Source organism: Balaenoptera musculus, chromosome 5 (assembly GCF_009873245.2).
Source record: "Balaenoptera musculus isolate JJ_BM4_2016_0621 chromosome 5, mBalMus1.pri.v3, whole genome shotgun sequence".
Lineage (NCBI taxonomy): Eukaryota > Metazoa > Chordata > Mammalia > Artiodactyla > Balaenopteridae > Balaenoptera > Balaenoptera musculus.
In genome coordinates this window covers 74,364,200-74,380,297 of record NC_045789.1, presented here as the reverse complement: position 1 = coordinate 74,380,297, position 16,098 = coordinate 74,364,200, and the positions used below count along the sequence as shown (strand labels likewise).

At 43.1% G+C, this 16,098-nt stretch overlaps 1 protein-coding gene across 14 annotated transcripts in view; it reads left to right on the top strand.

The window, feature by feature from the left end:
• Nucleotides 1-16,098, top strand: part of LIMCH1 (LIM and calponin homology domains 1) — a 345,245-nt gene that overhangs the window by 270,888 nt on the left and 58,259 nt on the right. For 6 of the 14 annotated variants that reach the window (XM_036852623.1, XM_036852620.1, XM_036852619.1 and 3 more), the window contains 4 exons: nt 8,238-8,273; nt 13,100-13,226; nt 14,662-14,819; nt 15,029-15,437. In XM_036852623.1, the coding sequence (XP_036708518.1) occupies nt 8,238-8,273; nt 13,100-13,226; nt 14,662-14,819; nt 15,029-15,437 (730 nt within the window). Of the gene's footprint in view, nt 1-449; nt 693-1,209; nt 1,540-3,183; nt 3,276-3,387; nt 3,500-3,935; nt 4,197-8,237; nt 8,274-13,099; nt 13,227-14,661; nt 14,820-15,028; nt 15,438-16,098 lie in introns of all 14 variants that reach the window. The other 8 variants (XM_036852624.1, XM_036852621.1, XM_036852622.1 and 5 more) reach the window with 2 other exon arrangements.

Genomic DNA, 16,098 nt, shown 5'->3' with positions numbered 1-16,098 from the left:
ATTCTAGAATTTGGATCATGCAGAGCTCATTACTAACACTTTACTGCTGCAGTAAAAGACGTTCCAAGAAGGCTCAGGGATTCAATCAGAAAACTTGAATTCATTACAGTAACTTGAATAGTGTGGGAATTGGGCATCATTACTGTCAAACTGAAATCTCATTACCATTCTTAATAGTCTTTCAGCGAGCCCTGGCTTCTCTTCCTAAACTAAACTAGAGTCTGTCATCTGGTGGAAAAACTCTGTCTCTTTCCAGTGTCAAAAGGGTAGCATAGACAAAAGTAATCAAGGCTGCAATTGATTCCATATTTTTGAGAAAGGGAGAGGTGCTTCCATCATTCCATTCTGTCTTCAGCCTCTGAATTTCCATGCTTGACATTCTGTTTGTCTGCTCCCCTTCCTGGAACCTGATTTTTCCAATAACGTGGGGGCCTGGATCAAATTGACAGAAACCAAGGCCAAACGGAAGAGGTGAAGTCGAGGGTGACCTGTATTGTGCGGGCTCTGGAGAGTGGACCTGCGGAAGAGGGGCTCAGGCAGGTGCCGGATCTTCATAAGGATGACCTGGCGCAGCGCAGAATTCAGGGCAGGCTTGGCCCTCAGCGCGAGGCTCCGAGCTTTGTCACGGTCGCCAATATAACAGAAGCTGACCGGGAGACGTGGGAGAGGCTGAAAGTGTCAGGAAAGACGAGGTGTGTCATGTTTTCCCCTGGTTTTCTCCTAACAGCGGTATCATTTAACTTTGAAGGAATCACTTATCCTTCTATCATTTTTTATTTTCATGGCCAGAAAAAATGCCTCAAAACACAGAGCATATTCTGTATGAGTTGAAACTTGTTAATACTAAAAATTACAAGCCACAAGGACAGGAAACATCCTCTTTAATTCAACTGATTTATTGTGAATGCTTATTTTGATAGGCTTATTTACGTGTAAGGAATTTAAACTTGACTTTTAAATAATTTTAATTATTTTATTGTACCCAAGGTTTTCTTATGCCATCATTTATGATGTTAAGAAAGCTACAGAAACTTAAAGTGCTGTTTACCTAGGCAAGACAATGATCATTTCTTCATTTGATTGATTAATGGAAAAGCAATTCTGCTTTAGCCATTGAAGTATTTTTCATACATCCAGTATTTTTTCAAAGCTCTTCATTGATTTTACTCACCTTAGAAACCTCTGGAACTTATTTCCGGTTCTGACTAGGGATGGAGATGTGGAGCACACGTGTGCCCCTGAGCCTTCACCAGAAATTAAAGCAGAAACTGCCATCCGTGATGACTTTGCCAGCCGCAAGGCAAGGGCTTATAAGAAAGCTTCCAGCCCTAGGCAAAAGTTCGTGCACTTCGGACCAGTGACAGAGATAGATCAGCAGACATGGAAGCGGCTCAGCATTGGCAGGGCTGGGCCGAAGGAGGATGCAGAGGAAGTCATCAGTCACAGCCGCAGGATTCAGACGTACTCTGTGCCCCCTGCCTTGGCGGCTATGTCCAGTTTACAGGAAGACCACAGGCTTAATCCACAAAATGACTGCAGGTATTTTTTGCCATTACACGTGCAAGGAGATCTGCATGGGAATCCCTGCTGCTTTTAAAGAGTTTGCTGAAGCACATTTAAGAAGCCGCCAGAGATGACGTAGTTTTAACAGCCTCTTCTGCTGGTTAGCAGAGAAGGAATGTCAGTAGATTTCCCCGCGGGGAAACGTGTGTGAAGTTAAATGACAGACATCCATTTTGATTCTGTTGTCACCAGAATCACTGCCTGGGAATGCCAGTAATTTTGGCAAAGGATTCATCTTCCCTTGGCTGCGTTAAGCAGTATTTTGTTTGTTGGCGATACTGAACAAACTAGATGGAATGTTTTAATGATACCCTTCATGTTTCTCCTAAAGATATATTGATAAAAATCTGGCTTACCTATACCCTCCCTCTTTCTTATCCCACGAGGGAGAAAAAAATTGTTACTAGTATCATTAAGTTCAGATTTTGGACATCTAAGTAGACACACAAAAAAGTAAACATCTCTCCCCCACCAGCTCCCGCCCAGTTTTTAAAATTATATAACAGAACATGAGTGGAAAAAGACTCTTCTTTTGAGGGTTCCTATGAGTCAGGAGTTTCCTTGGATGAATCACCATCCAAATTTGTGAGGCGTCACCTGGGAAAAGACCTTGTAGAGCTGTCACCGGTCCTCATCCTCACTGGAGGCCTTCCAGCTGTGAATTCCCAAGCCCTCTGTTGGGGATTTGGTTCTGCGGGCTGGTCTTTCTTCCATTAAGCAGGGATAGGGCATTTCTAAAGTTCTGGACTCTCCGTGCCGCTAGGTGTGCTTGGGGAAACTTAGACATCAGGGTCCACTCTGCACCCCACTGTCTCCGCAGGGCCCAGCAAACATTTATTTACTAAAAATTTGCTTTGCCATCTCCGTGTGAACTGCCTTCCTCCCCCTTTGAGGTCCCAAACCACTACCCGCACGTCCTCTTTTGTCTTTAGCTGAAGATGGTACTTCAGGTGAGGGTTTCAGCCATTTTGGTAAGCTACTCAGCTTTCCTGGGTCTCTTCCAGGTATACATGTTATCAAAATTTGTTTGAGTTTCTGTTAAAGAATAATAATAATAAGATTCTGGATTCTCCCAGGAAACTCCACTCCACCTGCATGGTGGGAGCAAAGCAGAGCCCTCCATGGCAGGAGGAAATGCTCGGGACAGTCTCCTGCATGCCTTGTTCGTGATATCCAAAGCACACAGTGGATGGTCCATGACATAGAGAGGGGTTTCTTTGGTTCCGTGCTGTGGATGACACCCTAGAGGCCGTCAATAGAAATAACCCTGGTACACCAGAAATGCACTGCTGGGGTTTCAGAGGCTGATGGGAACCGGGGGTGGAAGGGGTGGGACTAAGAAATTAGTAAGGAATGCATCCTTGAGTCCTTGACTACTAAGGGGCCATCACTCAGCCCCGTGGTGGCAGAGTCAGGCTAGCCTTCTTTGACTTTCTCAGGCCCTTGCCAGGGTTCATATTCTATTATCTCATTCTGAGTATGTCATCCTTACTAACCGGCTTCTGGAATAGCAACCGAACTTTCTCTCTTAAGCTTTCAGTCTCAGTGACTTTCATTGTCTCCTTTCCTAACTCTTTTCCCTCTTCCCCCTTGCTGCCAATGCTACTTGATCATCAACAGAATAGTGACGTCTGGTATAGATGACCGTTGTAAAAGGGTCTGCCGGCTGGCTGTGGTGCCGGAGGTCCAGGAAGAGCATAGCTGCAGTTTAGGTGAGTGCCCGAGGAGGACAGAGAAAGGTGAGGACGTGAAGGCTGACAGGTGGGCCCAAGGCCCCGGGTGGGAATTCTTTCCTAGTAGTAAAGCTGTCCTGTCTGGCTTTAGTTACCTGCAAACAGCTGCCGCAGGATGGCAAAGAAGCGACTGAAGGAGTCGTTCAAAGAGGTTCTGAGACGGTGCCAGAGGCTGAAAGATCCGAGGAGAGCGGCCAGCCACTGTGAGCGCCTCGCCCGCTTTCCAGGGTGCGCTGCCTCTGCTGTTTGTGGCTGCCGGGTCCCCCAAAACAGCTTAAAGCCACAGTATGCGCTTGATGACTGATGTGGCGTGGAGCCCCTTAAAGGAATGCGCCCATCCCAGGGTCAGAGTTCTGCTTTCAGTGCCCTTCCTGGGTAGAGACTTTAGACTTTGCATGTGGTTGGGTGCTGGCCAAATTTCATTCTCAGGAATCATGAACACCAGAAAGGGAAACCCATTCCCGTGTAAGTATCAGCTGCATGATGGAGGTCCAAGGTATTAATCCTCAGTTGCTATGTGTGCTGCTGCCTCTGTGATCACTGGCTTCTTCCGTCTTGAGTTAATGCCAAGCGAGTGATGCTACTGAAAACATCTTTAGCCATAAGTGCCCTTTGACTGGCTGGACTGATGTGCCCTAGTTCATGTCCTCTGACCTCTGAATGGGAGGCTTCAGAGAGAGAAGAGAAGTCAGAGAAGATGACAGCTCCTGCCTGGAGTGGCAGTGGACTGAAAGGCCAAAGAAAATTGTATGATTCACAAAAAGATGACGTGATGGCCAGGAGAACTGGGATGTCTCTTGGACACATTGGATCCAAGCTAAACCGGTTCCGTCCAGTTCCATTTGCAAAGCAACGCATTGTGGAGGAATCTGCCAAGGGTCCACCAATAAAAGATAAGAGGTCAGAAGATTATCCTAAGCTGTTTTGACTTTGTTTCTCCAGTCTGAGCCTTGATACATGCTTTGAATGTGTCATTAATGCTTTATGGTTTATCAATGCCACTTACCTGCTATTGCTAGCAGAAATGAAATGATTCAGTGACTGGCCTAGTCTGCCAAGATTTTTTTTTCTTTTTTTGCATGTGAGCAGGTGTGGAAAGAATAGTTCAGTTGTGAATTGTCCTATTAAACATCCTTTCTGACTCTCATTTTGTGGGCAGCCTAAATGGGAAACTCTTTTATTTCTTCCTAGCTCACATAGGAGCCATTGGGTAAAGGAGTTGAACTTCTTTCTGACCTACTTGATTTCGTTCTGATTCCAGGAGGGTCTTCAGGTCCAAGGAAGATATATACTACTTATAAAATTAGTTTAATTTAATTTTAACATTAGCAAATAGTGCTTTCTAGAGGTAGGATTTCCATTCCATGCTCTGACTTGATTTTAAATGAAGGTAGGGAATATGTTAAAAAGGTAATCAACAAGGACCTACTATATAGCACAGGGGACTCAATATTCTGTAATAACCTATATGGGAAAAGAATCTGAAAAAGAATGGATATATGTATATGTATAACTGAGTCACTTTGCTGTACACCTGAAACTAACACAGCAGCATTATAAATCAACTATACTCCAATGTAAAATACAAATTTAAAAAAATAAAATGAAAGTAGGGAAATAGTAATCCCGGGGTTCATGGTCAGGCTTCAGGTCCTGTATGTTGAAGCTTCTGTTGCTATTTAGTAAGAGTGATAGACTTTTGTGGAAAGTGTGGTCTGCCTGATCAGTGCAGGGCAGAGGAGTAAGGAGTGTGTAGCGTAATTAAAGCTCCACCGTAAAACAGGAAGTGATGAAGTTCTGCTTCACAGGGGACCCTGATGGTAGTGGGACAGAGGGTAGAGTGGGGAGTAAAGAAAATCTTAAGTAATCCCCAAATTTTAAGATTAATATCCTAGCCACCGTTACCATCTGGATTTAATGCATGTTTTACATTCTTCTGAATCATAATACTACCATAGGAGAGCCTTACTGTAACACTGGTTTCAGGGAGCAGGAGTAATAGCGTGCTCTACTTTATAACTGTTACCCTTTCAAAGCGCTTCTGCTTCCTCCAGCGTACCTTCTCCTGGGAATTCACAGGTAGGTTGAACGGCTGTTGGCTCCAATTCACAAATGGGAAGCCTGAGGTAGAGAGAAGTAACACCTGGATCACACCTGGATCCCAGCAGGTGAGGGCAGGTTAGTGAGAGAGGAACGGCCTCGCCCACCACGCTCACTCTCTCCCCAGATGCCCTGATGTGGTGCCGGACCCTGCATCCACGGGCTGCCGGAGAGCAGTCAGCATGAAAGGAGAGAAGGAAGTGAGTTCTGTAGGCTGCCTACTAGAACATTCTAGGCGGCCCATTTACTCACTTCTCACACAGCCTTTGAGACTAAGCAGTTTCTTCTGTATTCTACACTAAGGAGCCGAGGCCCTGGTAATCGGTTCACAGCTGGTGAACACAGCTGGTAATCACAGATCCAAGATCCAAAGCTGGTAATCACAGATCCAAGATCCAAACCCACCTCTGTCTGAAGGGGGAGCCGCCGTTCCACGCCAGCGCATTACCTACCAGGTTACCAGAGGAAACTGTGGCGGTCTCACGACTTCCCTGTCACTTGTATCTGTCCCTCTATCTGTGATTCGGGAAGAGACCTCTTTATATTCACATGGGACTGAATGGCTGGTTTGAGCATAAAGAGATATAGTCAGATTAACTCTGTGACGTAATTGTGTGATTGAGCAAGCACACACCTTGGGAATTCATGTTTCCTTTCAGCAAGTATTTACTGAGTAATTACTGTGTGTAAAACGCTGTGCTGGGTGCTGGGGGATAATCTTAAATGAGCAGTAAATCCATTTTTCCCTCTCACTTCAAATGAAGCTTATGCTAGTTCACAATATTGCTAATCATTGATCCTGAAGTACTTTATTAGTGCTGAAAGTTACGTAAACACAATCAATAGGTGAACAGAGTATTCTTTTTGTCTTTCTAAATACCGCCACCGTCACAATTAAACTTTATTAATTGCTCTTTTTTTTTTGTAGGATGCTTATACCAACTGTGATTTGTCTGGCCAATTTTGTACTTGATAGTCTGTTGACTGACCTACTTTGCATTTTTTTTAAAAAAATCTCTTTGTTAGTGATTTTTTTTAAACTCATCTTTACTTTTCTACTTTCCATAGGACAACTGGGAAAATCATTTGAAGCCCGAACTCTAATTATCTTCTCCCTAACAGCAAAGGCAATTCTGATGAAATTTGTGCCCTCTTAAAGCTAATAAATTAGTCTGAGGGGAAATTTCTTAAACCCATATGTATATAGTAAACAGATAAATGAAGGTCATCTTCAGAGACTGCACTATTCTTTTCAATTTCCGGAGCATCCAATAAGTACTTATTGAGGGCCTAGTCTGGTCACTGTTCAGAGAACCCCAAAAGAAAAATCCCTGCCATCATGGAGCTTATGTTGCGGTGTTAATCTATATCTGTTGGCAGAGCTGTCCACGAAATGCTGTTAAGTGTTTTGTGTAGAAGCAATTTAAATTTAAATATATCCTGCCTGCAACAACATAGCTGAACCTCATAAACGAAATGTGCTAAGGAAGCCAAACTCAGAAGAGTCCATACTGTATAAGTCCATTTATATAGCACAAAACTCAACACTAACCTGTGGCTTGTGAAAATCCATCAAGGTGTGTGTGTGTGTGGTCTGTGCACTTTCTGTATGTATATTTTACTTCAGTAAAACATGAATTAAAATATTCCAGTAGACACAGAAACACATACCAACTGTTAATTGATCATTCCTAGATTAGCCATCCATTAAGAATAACTTCTCTCCTCGCTTCCATAGATAATTTAGAAAACACTATATTTGAATGTCTATTCCAGTAGAAGAGATCTTTAGAAATTACTCTTTTCCCTATGAATTGTTATAAACTGAACACAGGATCAGGTAATTTTTGCTGAAAACCCGCAAATTTAATTTATTGTACTGAAAGCAGGACATTTTTTCTTTACTCAAAAAATTCTTTGTCCTCCATCAGAATGCATGAATGAACAGCCTTTCAGGGCATAGGTAAGAACCTTCTCTTAATATTCTCCTTTGCTGAAATCGTCATTTGTGGGAGCTGCTTTTTTTAAATGTGCTTAAAATATGCCCTCATAATGTTCTAGTTTCTATTTTCTAATTTGACCTTTTTCTTTGTTTTATCAGATGCATTAAAACTTAAAATGCCTATATCGAAGAAGGTACAACTTTGTAGATCTAAATAATCAGAAGAATATGAAAGGTTGTTTTAAAAAAACTTCACTTTTTTTTAAGTTATGGAATATCATCCACGTCTGGTTTTGATTAAGTCTGCCAGTTTTCTAGGAATTGTGGTTTTTGTCAAATGTATGCGGAAGGCACTGATTGGGGTTCTGGTTGGAGTTCTGGTTTGCTTTCAGAAAACTGCAGAAACACTCTTTGATGTTATTTGTGCAAATGCATTAACACATCAGGGAAAGGGTCAGTAAGTGTGTGCTTCTATGCTGGGTGTCCATTACAGCCCATTACTCTGCACCGAAAGGCAAAGAACAGTTCAACTGTTTGTGAACCATCTTAATACGTGTTTGGGTTTTTCTAAGCTGCCTTCTCTAAACATTGTGGGTTGCACCTAAGCCTTCTTGTGTTTATATTGAACAGATTCTTTCTTTGTGGGTAGCATGGGGATTTTTTTCATTTCTCCTCTGGGTTTTACTACAAATTTTGCATTCTTCAGAAATGTCAAGACTTTGCTTTCCTTTTCAGCAGTTAATGAACATTACTAATTGTATAATGACACTTCTCTTCCAGTATGATCAGCAAAAAAGGTTTGGCACACATACAATTCACTTGTAGTTTTTATTTCCAGCTTGGTTACAGCATTAACCTTCTGTCTTACCAATCCTCTAATTTTGTATTTGGTCTTATAGATACGGACCGAGAACTCCTGTGTCTGATGACGCAGAGTAAGTTGTCTTGTATTTGTAGGAATACATTAATTACTAGCCTAAACTGCATGCTTCCAGTACTCACCACTAATTGAAATGCAATTAATATAACGGTGGATTGAAGAGCTAACTGACTCTTCTCTGCAGCCTCAGAGAAGCACTTAAAGTTGGAATGCAGAACATATGTTCTGTGCAGGAGAGATGAATGAAAAAGCCACTGAAGCATGATTCTAATATGCAGCTGCTGCTCAAAAGTTAACATTTACTTTTTATAGACAGGGCATGTGAAAGTTGTTCTTGTTAGCGTTCGGACGTTGGAACCCCTTCTGAACCACAGAATTGTTAAAAGGCTTTTCTGCGCTTTGCATTGAATTCTTGATATGTAAAGGCTTAGCCATGAAGTGGTCATTCTCGTAGCTACATTTTTTTTTAAGCTAAGAAAATAAATCCTAAACCACGAATGATAGATTCAGAAGCCCAAGTTCCTCCCAGGTTGGAATAATATAAACTGTGGGATGCTTGAGACCAAAACGTTGGGATTTCGTTCAAGTTCCGTGGCATAGTCAGGGGTCAAGATGTGCAACATGACTTGGGCTGCCTCTCCTTGGTTTCCGCTCCTCTCAGAGATGCATTTCCCATCCCCGGCCTCACATCCAAATTTGAAAAGAATCCACTCTCTCCCGTTTGTGACCACATTAACTCCATTTCAAAAATGGATTTCTCATAGGCAGAGCATTCTGAAACTGATATCCGAGGCAGAAGTTTTCTTTGCAGAATGCTCATATTTAAGAAACATGGTTAATATCTCATTCCAACAACAGTGGCCCACTAAGCCTGATGTCTGTCCTCTGGGAGAGGGATTTTGTGGCCTCGTGGGAGTCTCGGCCATCATAAGAGTGGACCCTAGTATTCCCTCTGCCTGTCTTCCTGGCCTGATCCATAGTTTCAAGTCACCAAGTGAGGAATCTAAAGAACGGTATAGAACAGACAAATATCATTTCCACCAATGACAACGAGATCAGGCCACAATTTACTGTTTTTGAATTGTGCTTTTTTCCATGTTTGTGTTCAAGAGGTCAGCTTAGTCTGTACTTGTAGCTCGAAGCAGTCTGACTCGTGTGCCAAGGGTATCAGTTTCCGATGTGTGATGCGCAATTGCTTTGTGGCCTGACACATGGAACATTCATGTCTCAAAACCAAATTCAGCCAGAGCTTGACTGACTAAGAGCTAAGTCAAAGCTTAGCTTTGGAGCTAAGTAGTCTATAAAATAGAGCCCTGGTTGTTGCTTTTAAAATCTACAGTGGCAGTATTTAACATTCACTGAAAGGAGGATTATATAAGATTGATAGGCACAACACTTTTTCGATTTGTTAGCAAAAACATTTTGATAGAATGGATTTACTCTTCATCATTGCAAAGCTGCTGTGCAATTTGCCTAATACAGATCTCTAAAAAACTCTAAAAGCTGAAAGAAAAGAAGCTACATTAAAGAGCTTTTGAATTTTACCTGTACCTGAATATGAAACCTCACCCTCAGGAGAAGTTAATGATTTTTTAAAAGGGGTGGGAGTGGGGACTCCTCTAAATTTACCAAAAAAGCAGCCTTATGGGCCAGGGTGAGTACACGGAGTTTCTTTTCCAAGGGTCTTATCTAGGAACATCCAAAGGGCTGAATTTCTTTCTTGGAGTAGACATAATTTATATGAAACCATGTGGGGAACAAAAAGAAAAGTTTGTGTCAGGAGTTTTTTTTTTAAACAGAAATTTATAATATGTTTTGTTCATTCCCCCACTATCTCCCTTTTTCAAAATCTTTAAGGACAACTATTGGCACAGGCTCTATTTGTTCAAAATTGACACATTCTTAAAATGCAGCCCAATCAAAAAAAGATGTGCCCTTTAAGGAAAATGCAGGTCAGGGGCAGACCTACCACACAGGCAAACAGAAATTTCCACCTCCTGGCAAGCCACGAATGGCTCCATGGATTTAGTTTCACCTTCTTGCCCTTTACTTCCACATGCCCCCTCTCCCAGCGGTCCCCTCCGAGGAGGCTGGACACTGTGAGAGCCAAAGGCCATTTTGTTCTTAATTCCCTTACCTTAGACTTGGGCCAGAAACAGTTTCTAGGCTCCCCTTGAGGTAATTTAATCCTGGCCCTCAGAAATGCCAACCCATCACCGAGAGAGGCTCCTGGGCCCTGCAGCCAGGGGCCCTTGTCCCAGCAGCCCAAGGGCACAGCCTGTTGTGCTGAGGAGCATAGCCTTGGTGCAAGTCCATTTAACATTCTGGAACCTAGGCTTCTGCAGGGTCCCCCACCCCATCCCTAGACATGCACTTCTTCGTTTTGGAGGCTGAGTCCAACCTCTGAATTAGGGAACATTTTCTGAATGGTGACTCAGCTCATTTTCTGTCTACTGTTATCAGTTCTCAGCTTGCTTAGTTCCTTTTTTTGAAATGGTATAAAGATATTGCTCATAGTTTTATTATTTCTTTTTTGGGCCAGTTGGCTGGTGTTTCTTTAAAAAAAAAAAAAAAAAAAAACTCTAGGAAAAAATAGTACTTCCTGGTATATGAGAAGGCAGGCAAGTGTTTCTCTTTTTATTTCACTAACCAGCTTTCGGCCACATTCGGGCTGAGGTAGTTAGAACTTCATGGTGGGAGCAGAGATAGGAACCCGGGACAGAAGAAGGCAATTCTAAAGGCCTTGCTCCCATCCTCTCCATGCCAGTCGAGTGAGATAAGCAATTCTCAAATCCTGGAGAAAGCTGCCATTTTCTTCCCGGGGTCCCAGAAGAAGTCCTTGCTCTACGGCCACCCACTGTGGCCTAAACCAAAATTCTGCCCTTTAAAAACTATAGATGGCAAAGCTGAAGGAAGGGACCTCCTTCCTCTCCCACAATCTGCCAACTATTTAGTAGATTACAAGAGAGTCCCAGCTCAGAGGAGTTTATATCTTCTAAGACCTTCACAAAGCCTGTAAATTGCCTTAAAAGATGAACTGACTGAATCAGACATATTTAAAGGCAAGACTTTTTTAAACTCTGAAAGGAAGAATGGGATGAGTTTTGGTCCCTTTCTGGAAAGCTTGTTTAAGGGAATTTTGATCCATGAAGTTTAAAAACCATGGGTTAGACTTTTCTACCGAACTCTGCAAATTCCTAAATCTTCCTTAAACCACATGAATAAGTAGCATAAACTAGGTGAAAAATCGCAGCCCCTCCTCTCTTTTGAGGGCTGCAGTTTATCCTTCAGGAAGGTACAGCTGCCACCGTCAACACTGTCCCCTGAGTCTGTGCACAGCTGCTCACGGAGGTTTGTCATATCCATGCAAATAGAAGCCTCAGATCAAAGAAAGTCCCTTGGGGCAGATTATTAGCATACTCTCAGGGAAAACAGATTACAAGTGCAGTCTTCAGTTTTAGCTCTCTTAGGTCAGACTCAGATGGTGCAACATCCAGAGGGAGGGGAGAGGCACCCGCACATCCATGCGAGATCATTTGAGTGGACCGAAATGAACGTGGGCAGCCATTGCTTTGGGGTCATCTTCTCCTTCCAGAGAGCTGCCTGCTAAGGAACCCACTAGCATCCAGTGGTGCTGCTGGTGTGCATTCTCTGGCCATGGGGATGACTATTTTGGACATCACGGATGATGTCTGGAACGCGTTGGTGTCTCAATGCATGGCTTTTCTTTTTCTTTGTGTTAAGCTGGCTTCAGAAATGGACTATCAGTCTTCTGTTCTTAAGCAGCCCTCCACTTGATTTGAGTGCTCTATAACCCATTTGGTTCCCGGAGCTAGTCATTTCTTTGAGAGAAAAAAAAGGGAAGATTTTGCTTTGGCTTTTATTTCTATTTTCATCTTGCTGCTTCAGCTTTCGTTGTAGCAAAGGTCTACATAAGCATCGCAGAAAAGGCCCTATGGTCTTGCCCAACATTTAATAAGCTCCTATAGAATATATCAATTATATGAACAGCCTAAAGGTTTTTAAAAATTACCTTCCCAATCCTTTTGCTTTTAAAAAGAGTAAATTCAGAGGTGTCCTGACAAAAATAAAGTGAAACCATTGTGAGAATTTTAGGATACAAAGTATATACTGATTTATATATCTTATCCTTTGATCTTACCATAAAATATTTTCTTGATTCCAAGATGCCATCAACGCACTATCAATTTACAGACAGTTTTACAGGACATAGAAATAAACCACATCAAACGTATGTATCATTAATGCATAGCTGTTGGATGCAACCAAAATTCAGAAAATACAACAGGAAAAGGTGGTGCCTTAGACTTGAAGCTGTATGATATACTTTTTTTCTTTTTGAAAAATGGAGACATTGCCTCAGTTAGCAGAGAAAGCATTTAAGCCAGCTCTTTACACAAAGAAGCATTTACTGCAATTAAGTTTCACTTCAGGGGACGCCACTCTCCCTCCCTATAAATTCTCCCCAAGTTATACATTTTAACTCTCTTCATTTTACTTTCTAATACAAGTGAGACGAGCCCAGAGCTTCAAGTACCTTTTTCTAGCCCTTTACTTTAAACATATATTGACCCCTACATATAAAATTAGATTGGCCTGATTCTGCCATCACTGAAGACAAAGATGGTCACATTTTCGCTTTTTGCCGCAAGAGGAGAAGAGGTGAGGCTGCTAGCATGCCCGCTGCTGCCGGCCGAGGGATGAATAGACTGCAAATCACGCTGCTGCCTTAAGCTGCGGAGGGAAGGGGGCCGGTTTTCCAAACGCGGTAGCGCCCCGACGCGGCGGGACGCTGCAAGTGCGCAGAGACTTGCGGAGCACTGATCCCTGTGCACCGTCGTTTGCTCTCTCCCCACGCAGGAGCACGAGTATGTTTGACATGCGGTGTGAGGAGGAGGCCAAGGTGCAGCCGCACAGCAGGGCCCGCCAGGAGCAGCTGCAGCTGATAAACAACCAGCTGCGGGAAGAGGATGACAAATGGCAAGATGTGAGTGCCGTCCAGGGCCGTGGGCAGCGGGGGGACTGCTCTGCCCGCTGGGCTAGAGGCCCTTTGGAGCAGACGATCAGGCGGGGCTGGAAAGTCAGACTTGGGCTGGAAAGCCATGCAGAGGAAGGGGGCCCCTCGAGGGCTTCAAACGGTGACACAGTCCATGTGGGCATTAGGGAAAGTACCCTTGCTGAAGTTTGGGGAGCAGAAGGGAGGCAACTGGCATGGGATGCAGAATTGAGGAGGGACTGTCTTTTGAGATTATATATTTGGAATCGATGATAATGACAATGATAATTGCCAACATTGAAAGCGTACCAGTAACAGGTACTATTCTAAGTACCTTGCATGTAATCATTCTTTAATCCTCTCAGTAATTCAATGAGCTAGCAACTACTATTGTCCTCAGTTCTACACATGAGTCCCAGAACAGCTAAGTAACTTGTCCAAAGTCACACAGCTAGTGAACAAGAGAGCCAGGATTATAACCAGTAAGGAAGGCTCCAGGGCCTGATGGGGGCCTTGGTATCATCTGTGTGCTAAGAGCAAAGAGCCAGGGCAGGGGAGAAGCCTGAAGATAGGGATGAGAGGAGGGAGAGTGGATTACTTCATCCTCACAGAGCACTCTGAGGTGGCTACTGCAGATTTGACTCTACCTTGAGTCAAAAAAGTTAACTTTTCTAAAGCTGATAAAATGTGGTAATAATTATGTCTGTGCCTGGCACCTTATGTGCACTACCTCATTTAACCCTCACAACAGGCTTGTAAGAGTAGGTATTATTATCATTTCTATTTTAGAGATGAGGAAACTGAGGTGCAGGGAGGCTAAGAAACGTACCTGAGTTTCCAAAGCGTGGAAGAGATAGAGCTAGGATTGTTTCTCACAGCCGCACTCCCACCCGTCTGACTCCAGAATCCTAAGTCTTCAACATTATGCTCTAACTGCCCATAGGATTTGTGGTGAGGTTCAGATGACTTAACACATACAGAATTGTTGGTTCTGTAAGACCCCAAAGCCAATTTTTTTTTCTGTCTTTTCTTCCTTCCCTGAGGGAATTGTAGGTCTGTGGTTAATTCCTACCATTCTGTTGTCAGCGAGTCCATTCACAATGCAGAGGTCATAAATAGCAAGAAATGAAGTTTCTTACAATACCCTCTGAGGCAATACGTTAAAATTTGGCAACTGACATGGAATTTGATCACAAATTTTACATTACCACGTTTAAATAAATGTGCTGCCCTGCTATGGATAATGTAGATATTTCTGAAGGGTTCCTGCCTTCGAGGTAGTCCTGTTCCAACCAGACTTACATTGGATGTACAGGAATGTCTTAGCCTGGCCGGTAGTCAGTGCTTACTCACCCCTGAAGGGTAGAAATGGAATTATGTGCAAGCCTGAAGAAAACTGTTCTGTCTCCCTCCCCCACCCCTGCAGGACCTGGCTCGTTGGAAGAGCCGTAGAAGAAGTGCTTCTCAGGACTTAATCAAGAAAGAGGAAGAAAGGAAAAAAATGGAGAAGTTACTGGCTGGAGAGGATGGGACAAGTGAACGAAGGAAAAGCATCAAAACCTACAGAGAAATTGTCCAAGAAAAGTGGGTTCTTTCTGTGGTTGTTCTTGTTGTTGAATGTACCGTATTATCTAGATGTGCTTTTCCTAAAAATTGTTGGTTATCACGACGGCTCTGACACCAATATTATACTTCCTGTCTGTATACTTTCCTTCAGCTCTACCAAGGTCTGCTTTGCAATTCCTGTGACTGTTGCCTTTGTTCTTGCTTCCCCTCCCATGCCCATCCTTTAGGGAGAGGAGAGAGAGGGAGTTGCATGAGGCATACAAGAATGCACGGTCCCAGGAGGAGGCGGAAGGGATCCTTCAACAGTACATTGAGAGGTTCACCATCAGCGAAGCTGTTCTTGAACGCTTGGAGATGCCAAAAATTCTGGAAAGAAGCCATTCAACAGAGCCAAACTTATCCTCCTTCCTGAATGACCCCAACCCCATGAAATACCTGCGGCAACAGTCACTGTCTCCACCCAAATTCACTGCCACTGTGGAAACCACCATCGCTCGTACCAGTGTACTGGATGCCAGCATGTCAGCAGGCAGTGGGTCTCCAAGCAAAACTGTCACTCCCAAAGCAGTGCCTATGCTGACACCCAAGCCTTACTCCCAGCCCAAAAACTCTCAAGAGGTCCTGAAGACCTTCAAGGTAGGAGGAGTTCCTTAAGGGTAGAACCAAAACTGAACCCCAGGTAATCACTGGAAGGAAGCATCTTGCCTCAAGAAGATGCAATTGTTTTTATCAAACAAAAGCAAAATGTGTTAACATGTACGATTGTGAAGTTTACGTGTCTCTGAGATTTGGTTTGCAAATAGTTGAGGGATAGATGATTCCCCTCAATTCCTGTTTTTAACACTGATGGGCTTCAGTGGGATTGGTGGTTGAGTCATCTCGGTGAGCAATGTCTGTTTCATAGTTTGATATGATGGCATGGTCTCTCTATAGTAGTCATAACAAACCCTAATTTAGCAGCACCCTAGGTATCTCCAGCTATCTGGAGGTATTGCAAATTCCTCAAAACAAAATTTGGATTGCCTTTGGCTTAAATAGAAGTATATACAGCTACCTCTCTTTTAGGAAGAAACTGACATCTAAAAAGATGCTACAATACAAAAAAAATAATAATACAAGGAATACATGGGATGTACTTGGTCCTCAGATGAGACAGATTTTTTTTATTTTTTAAGTGGGAAGAAACTCTTGTTTTGGGGGCTGGAGGGGTTGCCAATGAATGTGTAAAGTGATGTACCAGAACCAAAGAATCTATGACAGTCAAACGTCGTTTTTCTTCCTCACATCCTAGTATTTT